This window comes from Glycine max, chromosome 15 (assembly GCF_000004515.6).
Source record: "Glycine max cultivar Williams 82 chromosome 15, Glycine_max_v4.0, whole genome shotgun sequence".
Lineage (NCBI taxonomy): Eukaryota > Viridiplantae > Streptophyta > Magnoliopsida > Fabales > Fabaceae > Glycine > Glycine max.
The window spans coordinates 12,048,286-12,061,721 of NC_038251.2; the positions used below are offsets into that span (position 1 = coordinate 12,048,286).

At 33.4% G+C, this 13,436-nt stretch overlaps 1 protein-coding gene across 1 annotated transcript; it reads left to right on the forward strand.

Annotated features, from left to right (window-relative positions):
• The first annotated feature begins 3,735 nt into the window (after positions 1-3,735).
• LOC121173524 (uncharacterized) lies at positions 3,736-4,290 on the forward strand. The gene has a single exon (XM_041009566.1). The coding sequence runs from the start codon at positions 3,736-3,738 to the stop codon at positions 4,288-4,290; it is 555 nt and encodes a 184-aa protein (XP_040865500.1).
• The last annotated feature ends 9,146 nt before the right edge of the window (positions 4,291-13,436 follow it).

The window sequence follows — 13,436 nt, forward strand, 5'->3', positions numbered from 1 at the left end:
CAACTAGTAAATGTTTATGTTATGAAACATCTTACATATACTCAAGGGCTAAGGTTAATTTGGAATATGGTACCAAGAATTTGTGTTCAATCATGCATGATAAATTCAAAATAACAAGGCAAATCACGGTGGGATTTGAAGTCTGGAGGCCATAATTGGCAAAATTCTCTACTGCTTCACAGCTGGATTGGAGTGTGGAGACCACCAATGCTAAATTTGTCTGAATTAGAGATTTTTCTTTTTTTCATTTTGGATTTTAGATATAATCAGACAAAAAAGCATGACAATTCAACGCATGCATAGCCAGATTGTATATTCCTCATGATAAAGAGAAGATATGTCACTTCTTTCTTGAACTTTATAAAAGTGCACAACGTTTTGAACCAAAAAAAAAAGTAGGAGATGACCACTTTGTCCACCTCAAAACTTTATGGTTCATGAGAATTCTTCTATGCTGGTCAATTGGGTGAAAAGGTAAAGAATTAAAGCTTGATTTTATGTGGCTCTAAGAGGCATAAAGATGCTAGGCGTCATAACTAAATGGCAACTAATTAACATAGCATGCGAACGTAATCAAAGAATATATATATACAAGTTAATTACTATTACCTTAAAGTTTTGAACTGATGGTACGTGTAGCTTTATTCTTAGTTCAAATAACCAAAGAAACAAACAAAAAAGTTTCATGGTAAAAAGAGGAGGAAAAATTAGCCCAAAACACAGTCAAGTTCACAGGGGACTAACTAAGATGGAGAAATCTAATGGCTTAACAGCTCTAACTCATGATATGAACCAGAGACCTAATAAGTCAACCTCTTTTTGCGACTTTATGTCAGAGAAGATGTTTTTGTTAGTTATTTTGCTTCTTTGACCGAAATAAGTTTCGGGTTAACTAATGATTATAACATTCGGATATTGCTAAACTAATGCCGGTTCTTATATAGGACAATTTTATGGTGCAATGCCTGATATGATAGATAGCTATTACTTTACATGTGACAAAAAATAAAATGAAGTGAAATCAGACGCAAAATTTGTTAAAAACCTAAAAACTCATCGACACTAACATTTTTAAAAAGACAAGAAATTGTAAGTAATAATTGGTACTAAATTCTTGCTAGTAAACTCTAATAATAGATACTGAGATGTATTCTAAATATTCCTCCATGCATATGTAGCTATTAACTGAGTTTCTCCTAAGTTCTCAAATCTTCCTTTAGGTAGTACCTTTGTGAAGACTTTTGCAAATTGTTCTTTCTTGCAGTATTGCAGTGAAAATTCTTCTTCCTTTTATGCTTCTCTAAGAAAATAGTTTGACATTGAAGTGTTTAATCTTTCCATGGAAAACTAAGTTGGATATGGCAATTGCTATTTGCTACTTGATTATTTACTAATACCTTGCTTGAATCTATTTGCACCACTTGTAGGTCATTTAGAATTTTTCTCATCCACATAACTGCAGTAACGACTGTGAACTCTGCATCAGTAATTGATTGTGCCAAGATATCTTGCTTGGTTTTTGAAGTCCACGAAAGGACTCTAGAATCAAATGTATAACAACTAAAAATAGCCTGAAGTGTTTTTCTGGCCATCCAATGAACCTCCCCAATTATTGTCATAGAATCCATAAAGACTGAATTTTTTTATTATACCTAAACTAAACTCCATAACCAAGAGTTCTTTTGACATATACAAGACCACATTTAGCAGTTTGAAGATACACTTCATTGCAAAATGTAAAAATACTGAAAAAAACACTTCCAACATGGAAGGTATCAAGTTTTGTTGCTGTTAGATACATGAGATGATGAGACAGCCAATAAGATTTCTGAAATCAATCTCATCCCACTTTTCTACACCATTTTCCTTGGATAGCTTCAACTTCTAAAACATTGTAGTACTCATAGGATAGTTGTTCTCTATCTGAAACTTAAAAATTTCTTTACATATTTCTTTTGACTAATAAAGACTAGTCATCTTGCTTGATTCCATTCCCAGAAAGTCATTTCTTAACAATCTGTCATTTCGAAGACCTTCATTATTTGATCTGTCAAATTGTTTTTAAAGATAACAGCACAATTCAACCCCTCATGTTTTGTATTTGTCTTTTTCCAAAAAAAAGGATCTTACCAAATGGTCCTGTATTGACTTTCTGTTCCAATTTGAATAACTTAACCAAAACCCATGAGCATCAAGCAATTGTATGAGGGAGTCTGCACTTTAAAGAAAGCAAACACCATAAGAAAGATTATTGGATTTTTTTTTCTTGAAGAAGGTTGAGTAAACCGTCGCAAGGAAAAGCATTTTGGACTTGTGTGGTTGGCAAGGATTACCAAATCTAAGAACAAAGTAACAAATTCAAACAATAAGGAAATCCAGTGAATAAGAATTATACCATTTCTGCACACATGGCTCCCACAATATAAGGACTGTGGACTTTACTACTTTAGGTAGAACCTTCAAATTTTTACCGGTTACATTCATGAATTGTACTAGTCCTTGGTAAAAAAAATGAAACATTTTACTACTATGGCTAATCAAAGTGAAAGTGGAAAACAAAAGTTAGCACACTTGATTCCAGTCAAAATAAATCATACTTCTCATCCAAAGATATTTTATTTCTTTTAAATTGTTGCTGGTCAGTGTACCCCAAAAAAGAGGCATTATGGTGCACCTTCGATCCTTGTATAAGTCGTCAACATATTAATTATTCCTAACCCCTACCTTCATAAATAGAAGTTTGTTTAAGAGAATCTGTTTATAGTCACCCACAGTTTTGAGAGATGAGATTAATTTGAGACCAAGAAAAACATACCAGACCTAAAACACAAACCATAGTTTCTTTTTCATTTAATTTGTATATAAAAACTATCATTTTATAAACTCACCCTGCTGATCTTTCTTATGATAAAAGGAATCCTAGGGAGTAAATTCTTCAAGGAAAAAAGCTAATTTGGTCTTTTTTGACTGTGATAGCATTCATGTATTGCCAATGTTCTACCACTTCAAACTCAACGTTGTATGTACATTGTGAAGAGACAATCCATCATAAAGCAAATTCCCTTTGGCTCATCTTTACAAATACTCATAATGCCTACCCTCTTTCCTGCACCCCCCCTTCCTCTTTTCCACATCTAATATTCTAATGCTCTAATATAAGGTTTAGACAATGACTTTCATGGACCAATCAAGCAATACCTACCCTTTCTCTTTTATTTCTATCTTTCCTGAGATAAAAAAAAAAAAAAAAAAGATAGATTCCTTGCATGTCCTACATATTTTTCCTTACATATTCCCTGCCCACGTACAAATATATACCAGTCACATAATTCTTCACAGCCATAATCTACTGCTTTCATTAGACAAACACGTACATCCCTTGGTTTTTCTAATTCCGCTCCATAGTTCCAGAGTTCCAGGTACGGCATCTAAAATCCATGCATGCATACTTCATAACATGTAACTGCAATTGTAATGATCAACCCTTTAAATGCAGAAACCTCGAGTCACAGAGATACATGTCCGAATGAATTGTAATGGATGCGTGCGGAAAATTAGGAAAGCACTCAGTGGCATAAATGGCAAGCATGCTCCACAATCTCCCTACCAAGGGAGTCTAGCTTGGTTGGTTTAGCACGGTGTGTGAGTTGTTGCAAATCCTTCGGTACCTATCTTTGATTCTTATGGATAAAAAAATGTTCCATAATCTCCCTACTAGTTGATGACACAACACACATGAATCATTATTTTTCAATTGAACTTTCAACTCTTGCAAGTATATATGATCTCTATATTGACTTCCCTCAACAAAAAATAACAATAATTGGGTGGGCAGATTCTGAAAAAATAGCGAAAGCAATTAAGAAGACAAGGAAGATTGCCACCATTTGCAACATTGAACCAATTGAGTCTCCATCTCAACCAGAAGAACCATCATCTCAACCAACAGAACCAAAACCTGAAGAAAATGATGCACAAAACCATGAAGCAACACAACCTGTAGAAATTTCACCAACTCAAGCAGAATCCCAAGAGGAGCCCCCAAAAGAAACACCACCTGAGGCAACACCATCACCAATACATGCAGGGAATAATCAAAACCAGCAATCACCAAGAACCAAGGATGTAGGAGAGGTTCATGTGATGCACCACAATCCAACCAACTTTGGAAACAGATTTGGTTCTGGCCACAACTATGCTGGACATTGGGGAGATAGATATAGATACCATAATAGTCCAACATTTCTTCAAGAGCCACCCCAACCAATGTATGTGACACTCAGTTTATAACACATATAGGCCATCACCTTATGTCACTGAATATGAGTATGTGAGATCACCTCCAAGGCTCACACATTACAACCGTGTCGAACACTACAGTGGAGACTACCAAAATGGCAATGGAAAAATCACATCCATGTTCAGCGACGAAAATCCAAATGCGTGTAGGATAGTCTAGTGATCAAGAGTTACCCTTGAAAATCAAATTAAGCTGAGAAACAATTCTGCTTTCGGATGTATTAATGAGTTAGCTTAGTACGTGGCATATTAGTAAAATGATAGATCCTGAAGGTAGAAAATGGAAGAAAAAAAATGGTGTGCATGTGAAAATGAAAAAGCAAGAATCAGATTCTTATCTTGTGGGTGCCAGACTAATTTATTAACACTACTAGAAAAAGAAAAAAAAAAGTAACCGATGTACAATAATGGCAGTGGCAAACTTTGTAATTTTCTTGAAGTTGTCACATTGTTTATGCTTAAAACCGAAGTGGAATATAATGAAGGTCAAATGAAAGTTTATTATTCTTGCTTTTTCTTCACTGAAATTCAAAGTTTAGATGCACTTTCCTTAATTCCTTTCTGAGGTGGAAGATATGAGGCCCGAATATGGAGAAAGAAACAACTAAAAGGGTCAGTGAAGCATTTTAATTTGGACCAAGTTGCACAACTCAAATAGAAATCTGCAAAATGATTTTAGTTCAGCCTTCAACAATGGCATGACTTATGATTTTATCTTCATGTTTTTGTATACACTTGGAAAAATAATACTTAATTGATGGAATTGTGGGTGAGTTTACTCTTGCTAATTTTCCTTTATGAATCTTCCTGCATTAAGAAAGTGGAGCCTTTTGCTGCTACACAAGTGGAATTTTTGATGGCTTTACTTTACTGATAATCAATTTTGCTTCATCCTCTTCCCTATTCACCTATTACAAGCTATTAACATAAAATATCGAAATGGAACCAAGCACCATGTTTTGCTTGTTTGCTCCTTTTCTCTTCATTGTTCTGTTCCAGTAACTGCTCTAATCTTTCCCCTGCTAACACCAGAAGCAATTGCTCCCCCCTGATTCCATAGGTCGACCTTACATGGGAGAAACCTTTCAAATGTATTCTCCAAACCCAAACAATTGGTGCTTTGTTGGCCCTTTGAAGAATTGATGAGTTTAAGTGGTGTTTGTTTTTGAATTGTTGTTATTGATTTTTTGGTTGGGTTGTTACGTTTGGTTTGTTTGAATTGTGTTGTGTTTGCCTTTTGCTTTTGTCGTAATGTGGTTTCATTGACATGTTGTAAATGGATTATTCTAAAGAAGGACAGGAAAGAAAGGTGCCAAGAGGAATTGGAGGAGCGCCTTGTATCACTGATTGAGTATTATTTGGTAAGCAGGCAAGTAAAATTTTTATTTCAGTTTGGCTTAGGATGCCTTGTTTGGCAAGGGACTAACATTTTCCAGATTGTATGCATAATTATTTTTTTTTTGCTAAAATATGTTTGTGATTCCTAACAATATTTAAATTTTATGTTTGTTTCCTAATAAATTTTTTCTTTGTTTTTGCTCTATGATAAAAATAACAATTTTATTTTTGGTCATTTGCACATTTTTTTAGTCCTTAATAAATTAGTGAATTTGTGTTTATTTCCTAATCAATTTTTTTCATTTATTATTATCCCTTTGAAAAAGACTAATAACAAATAAATAAAAATTATTAAGAAATAAATACAAAATTTGTTAATTTATTAAGGACTAAAAAAATAAAGACAAAAAATAAAATTATTATTTTATTAAAGACGTAATGGAAAAAAAATTATTAGAAACAAATACAAAATTTGGATATTTATTAAAGATCACGAACATATTTTAGTCTTGTTTTTTTTTAATGGGTGAGAACATAGATTGGCCTATAAATCCTTTTCCATAACCTTGACAACAAAGAATCATGCTCGCTAAACGAAAATTCACTAACTCGAGCTCAGCGAGACATGCTAGCTGAGCGAGCCATCAAAAGCTGAAAAGTCCAATAGTCTTTAAAACACTGAAGTTGGCTGAGTTTCAAAGGAGAACCAGTAGAGAGTAGGTAGAGAACGAGTTTTGAGCAGCAAAGAGAGCTTAGTTCGGGGGAAATAGAGAGATTTAGGGTTTAGAGGATGGAGAAGACATTCTCCATCATCTTCTTCTAATTTATTTCCCAAAAATAGTTTCTTTCTTGTATTTTTGAAGCTTTGCTTGTAATGGAAGGCTAAACCTCTTTGTTGGGGAGTTACTACTGAACCTCTTGATGTAATACTCTTACTATCTATTTAATGTAATTTCTCTGTGTTTATTGCTTCTATCTATGCTTATTTTACATGTTTGTGGCTTGATCACTCATTTTTATGTGCAGTTAGACTTTTTAGTATTGGAAAATGATTTAAAACCTTAGAACTTGATAGAGCAAGCTAGAAATCTGTATGTCTAGGAATGGAGTGCAGTGATCTAGTCCATTTTACATTGTAGGCTTAGTGCAACTCTTTTAGAACAAGTTTGTTGAGGAATCAAAGACAAAGTTTAAAGAGAGTTAGGCTCATTCATGTGAGGAATCATGGTTTGAGTAGTTTCTCGGTATAAGAATACTATGATAATATTAGAGAAAAATACATTTGATACAGCAAGAGAAATTCAGTAGGACACTCCCCAACCCTTTTAACTTGATAGTTATCACTTTTTATAGCTTTAAATATTTTGTTTATGTTCAAATAGATTTTGTAGTACAAAACTCAACATTTACTTTATTTCAACCCTTATAAGTGTTTACATACTGAATATACATGGTCTAGGTGAAATAAATTCCCTGAGGATACGATACTCGGTCTTACCGTTTTATACTACTTGTGCGAATCGATGCACTTGTCGACACACGAATAGTCACTCCGTTTTGCGAGAATGCTCCAACCATATGGGATCAACATAGGCTTAAAGGAGCACTCAAACCGAGTGTCTTTACCCCCAAGGCCTAGACTCCGAAGAATCCGTTAGGGCCTCACCTTCCTGATTCAGGTCTAACCCCTAAAACAATTTTTACAAGTAGACCCTGCTCATGAATTATACAATACCTATGACCTCACACTCGTGTTTCAAACACGTTTAACACATTGCGCTACAATTTAGCACTAGTTCCTAACTAGGAACGTACACTTTCTCTTTAACACTGCGCATAAACACTTTTCTCAATATAAACACTAGTTGGGTTATTGTATAATTCACAGCTCACAACACAATTATTATCACATCATGTGTTAAACACACACTTATTCACAATCAAATATCATACCCACAATTTAACATCTCATAATGTCACAATCCACCATCATAGGTTTACATGTATCTCACAAATTATCACATGTTCAACTTTGTACTTATACTCGATTTCAACAACAATATTATAAGCAAACGCTGCTCATGAATTATACAATACTCACGACCTCACACTCATGTTTCAAACATGTTTAACACATTGCGCTACAATTTAACACTGGTTCGTAACTAGGAAACCTACAATTTTCCTTTAACATTGCGCATAAACATTTTTCTCAAGGTAAACACTAATCGGGTTATTGTATAATTCATAGCTCACAACACAAATATTTTCACATCAAATGTTACCCACACACTTATTCACAATTGAATCTCATGTTCACAATTTCACATCTCTTAATGTCACAATCAACCATCTCATGTTTACGTGTATCTGACAATTTAACACATTCAACTTTGCACTTATACCCAATCTCCATAAAAATATTATAATCTCAAAGTAATATATTATTCTACAATACATCATAATTTCATAATCCCAATATAACTATTTATTACGCTAATCTTATTCAAAACACAAACAAATTATACAAAAATATTTCTCAATCCATGGGGAGTAAAACCCCTCAAACAATTTCACATAATCATACAATAAGAATTTCAATACAATAAACATCCCAAAATAAACCCCAGTTTGATCCTCTAAGAATTCCAACACATGTTCATTTTAATCCCAATTGCGATAAACTCATCATTTACCTCTAAGCGGGCTCACGTGTGTAGTGGGATAGCAATAGTAGCAACTCTAGCGGCTTCCTGAGATTCCTCAAGTTTTTTCTCTGATTGCTCTTATAAGGTTCCTAAACGTTAGAGAGAAGGAGAAAGGATTGAAGCCTCCATTTTACTGTCTACGTGCGATGAGTATTTCTCCCTCCACAAACGTTATTTTGAAAATCTCTACAGTGAAGATGTGCGGGAATGAATCTCGAACCACATATCAAAATTTCACAACAATCTAACGGTTAACGAGTCTGGGATCGTAGTTTTACTAAGACAATTTTGGGTTTCTGTGGAAAAAGAAAAAGTTGTGATACAAAGGGTATTTCTCTCAACTCCGACATCTTTTCATAATTCCCAACGGTTAGAATGTTCAAAAATGAGTTCCAAACTTGGTGCTCAAATTTCGCAATGATCCAACAGTGAATGAGTCTAAGATCGTTGTTTTTCTGAGATAGATTTGGTAATATGTGGGAAAAGAGGGGGTTTAAGGAGAAGGAGAAGGGAAAACAAAATTGAGAAGAAGAAGATGCATCGTCAGTCTCAAAACTGACATAACATGTCTCTATTTATAGCTAGGATACTCAAAGCCTATTATTTACTCTATCTTTATTATTTTATAAATAAATACTCTATTTTTATTTCCTATCAAATAAATAAATCAAATATATTTTCTTTATTTTTTTTCCTTCAAACCATTATTTTAATAAATTTATTTCTCCTTATTTATTTAATTACAAAAACCTCATCATTTTTTTTCTAAAACTCTATTTATTTTAAATGAAAAACTTTTTTAATTTAATTCACGAAAAATGAGATGTTACACTCTACATATGAATCAACTATTAAAAAAATGTCTTCCTAAATGGGATATGGTCACAACTTTTATGAAAAAAGTGAGATCTTTGTGCATGATATAACTTTGTGAGTATCACAGAAGAGGAAATATGGATCAAAGTTGAATGAAAGCAATTTGCATCACTAAGGAGTATGAGAATGGGATTGAACAATTTTTGGAATTTACTCAATGAAGTTGGATGGGAAACATTGTTGTCCTTGTGTTAATTATTTGAATGGGAGACAATATGTAGTGAAAGACATATGAGTACATATCTTCTTTGTGATGGGATTCTTTAAAATTATAAAAAATGGATATGACATGGTGAATTGATAGACGGCATGCCAACGGTGTCTCACACTGAGCATGTTGATGTAGAAATGAGAGATCAATTAGAGGACATGACCTGTAATGTTGGACAAGAGCCTTTATAGCATGTGCATGCACCTTTGTATGATATGATGGATAGAGATTCAAAGAATCCTTTGTATCTGAGGTGCACTAAGTTCACATGGTTGCCAACGATGTTAAGTTTAGTCAATTTGAAGGCAAGATATAAATGGAGTGATGAAAGCTTTACCGAATTTCTTGAGGTGTTAAAGAGGATGCTTCCAAAACAATGTTGTCAAAAAATAACTATGAGGTAAAGAAGATACTATGTTCGATGGGTATGGAATACAAGAAAATACATCTAACTATCTAGGCATATGACATTTGAGGCAACATGCTAGATTGCTGAAAAAGTCAATTTTAAGTTTAAAATGTAACTCTAAATAATATAATAACAACACTAGTTGTCAAATTTCTCTTTTGTTGGTTGCAAGATTCCCTAGTAGAGCAGTGCAGATAGGGTAACTTTGTTGTCTATGGATGTCAGGATGTATTGACTACTATCATTAGGCGATTAAAGCACCTTAGTCGTGTTTGTGTTGATGGATTGGTGTCACCATTAGCCAATACTTTTGACCATCATCATGTGGCTCCTACACTTCTACATCAATGAGCCCAGAGGAGTTAGCACTGCTAAAACATGTTATTAAGGAGGATATGAAGAAAGATATCTTGAAGGAGTTGAGCCAGATGCAATCCTAGCAACATCCTCTAGTTGAACCAGATGTTGCTCTTTTCGGTGCCTGTGTGAGCTCAAAGGGAAGCTATGCTAGTATTGTTGTTAATCATTTAGGGAAAGAGCTTCATATTGATATCTCAAATTAGTGTGGGTTGTACACCGATAAGCATCATCCTCATTTGGTGGCCCTTGGGGAGTTTATTAGCAGGCATCAACTACACACCACGTGCGTCTGACTAATGATATAGTAAAGGTGGGGGTTGAAGAAGTTCGAGATGTTGTTGCTTGAGTCCTTATACCTACTATAGAGATCCAGTTAATGATCTGAGATGAGTTAGCATGGCTACAAAAGATTAAAGAGGACGTGAAGAGAGATGTCTTGAAGGAGTGGATTCATATGCAATCCTAGTAGCATCCTCTAGTTGAGTCAGATGTAGCTCTTTTTGGTGCCCATATGAGCACAAAAGGAATTGTGTTGGTACTATTGTTAATTCTTCAGGGAAGGAGTTTGATTTGATATACCGTATTGATGTGGGTTGTATGTTAATGGGCATCCTCCTTGCCTGGTGACCCTTGGGAGAGTTTATCAGGAAGCGTCAACCATACACCATGTGCATCTGACCAATTATATGGTAAAGGTAGGGGTCGAAGAAGTTTGAGATGTTGTTCGAGTCCCTATACCCATTGTAGAGGTTCAGTCAGTGGAGCGTGCCCTTAACACCTTTATTGCATGGACGAGACATCTTGTAAAGTCTATTTCAGACGAGATATTTTCTTTAGTTGTGTTTTTTTGTATTATGAAATGAATTGGGCAAAATAAAGTGTACACTAAAATTAACTTATGTTTATTGGTTGTGTAGGATGCATAAGGACCAATGAAACTGATCAAACATGTTGATAAGTCAAAACCTGATGATGATGCCTTTATGGAATTGATTGTGGTTAGCCAGAGTCTTTTTAGGAAGCCTTTCCAGGTGTTATGGGATGCGACAATGTTTAGGGTGTACAATGATCAGTTCCCCTTGTACATAAAGAACAATGATCTTGTGGAAATAACACATGACAATTAACCTTTAAACATCATTGTTTTATAGTTGTGGATCATGTAAATACATTTTAATTCTAGGTTCATTAGCTAATTAATTGTAATTGATTAACAAATTACTTTTATTTGAACAAAATACATTTTGTTCCTTGCACAAGAAGCCCAACACAAACATTCAAGCCATAATTACCGGATAAATTTTGATTTGTAACATATTTAATCTATCTCCTTAGTATTATACATGAATGTTTTGATCTTACAATATATGTGCATGCTTCTTTTAACTAGTGTTTTGAAGGGATTGGATGATAACCACACAAGTAGATCCAAGAAAGTTGATTGGATTCAACTAAAAATAAGTAATTTAACCAATGCTCGAATCTTCAAAATGATATTTTATTAGTTTTTACAATAATTGTGGGATAAGATTAAGTTTTATATTGAATTAATGTAATGTACAAAGCAGAGTCACTAAGTGTGGTTATTACATCATGCATTGGATGTGGACCATAGTCGGAGGGGATGTCAAGAATAATAATTGGCAAACGGTAATTTAGTTTTTATTAATTTAGTGAGTTTCATTTTGTTATAGTTTTAATTATTTAATGTGATTATATGTTGCAAATGTTTAGGGATCTAAAACCATTGCAACTAGGGAAAATTGAAGAAATTCGCCTTAAGTGGGCAACATATTTTTTTAAAAGTTAGAAATAAAGCATTGAATGTTTAAGGAGGTTTTGAATTGTTAAACTTCTGCTTAGCATAGCTTATTATTGAACCTTGATTGTAAATATGACATTTGTATATTGGTTCATTGATAGATGTAGTTCGATATAGTTGTGGCATCATTTAAGTGTTTCTAAATTTATTAATATTTTATTGATAATAAATTGAATATAAATATATATCAATATCATACAAATTGCTTGGGTCTAGTTCTATTTTGAAACTATAGGTTGGGGTTCATTGTGAAATAGAATGTACATTAAAAAAATCTGCACAAACTAAGTGGTTTCAATTGATGTAAAAAGTACTTTTACAACATTGATTCTCGACATAATTGATGTAGTAAAAGCATTTTGTGTATCGATTGAAACCATATTAGATACAATAAGTCATACATATTTACACATTTTTACTCGCTTTTTACATCGGTTGAAGCCACAATTTTTCACATCACTTAACAAATCGGCATCGAGAGTTGTTCACTTTCTATGTCGACCGATTTAACATCAATTCTAGAACGATATTAAAGGCCCACTGCAATCAATGTTGAAAGTGCATTATGTAATACTGTTTGGATTCATTTTGTACTATAAGGTAAAATTACACTACCTAGTATTTCATAATAAGCTTCATATTCATATAAATAGTAACCAAAGAAATCCTATGATTTTCTTGTTTTAAATCATAGCTTTCAAGGATTTCATATATAAAAAAAATTCTTATACATGAAATCAAACTGCAAAAAAATATATTTATGTTACAAGTAATATATTATATGTTAAAACAAAATAGTCTGACAATATTAATGAGTTTAATTAAGATTATATATATATATATATAAGCTTTCAAGATAATAGTTAAATTGATACAGTTTATTTATTTAAGAAGTTGTTAAAGGTATAATTTGATCTTGTTTCGTACAGTTGTCCAGAATTTGAAAATTGATGTGTAAATGGTGAAAATTAGAGTTATTGCCAAAGTTTGTATTTTTTGTTTTCATTGTAACATTGTGTGCAGTATCCAAAATAGATATATATTTAGAAGTTGTTTCAAACAAGACAAGTGCAGGTCCAAAACACAAGAGTTAGTCTACTTCAGCCCATAATGCACACCAGCCGAAAGCCCTTGAAAACAATTAGGTCGAAGTCTATTGCACGACCCAGATGAAAGGTGAATTTAATACATCTTGGAATAAAGAACCATACCTCAACCAAGAGTAAACTAATAACATATATTACTTCCAACTAAGTGAAAGCTTCCCAATAAGGCGATGCAACATAAACCTTAACTCACCTCAAAATATCCTTATAAATAGGTTATAATTTGCAGTGTCAGGTAGGCAGTTGGCATTTACTAGCATTTTATTAAAATTCTCAATAACTTAAGTTTTAGAGTTTTACCACCAAT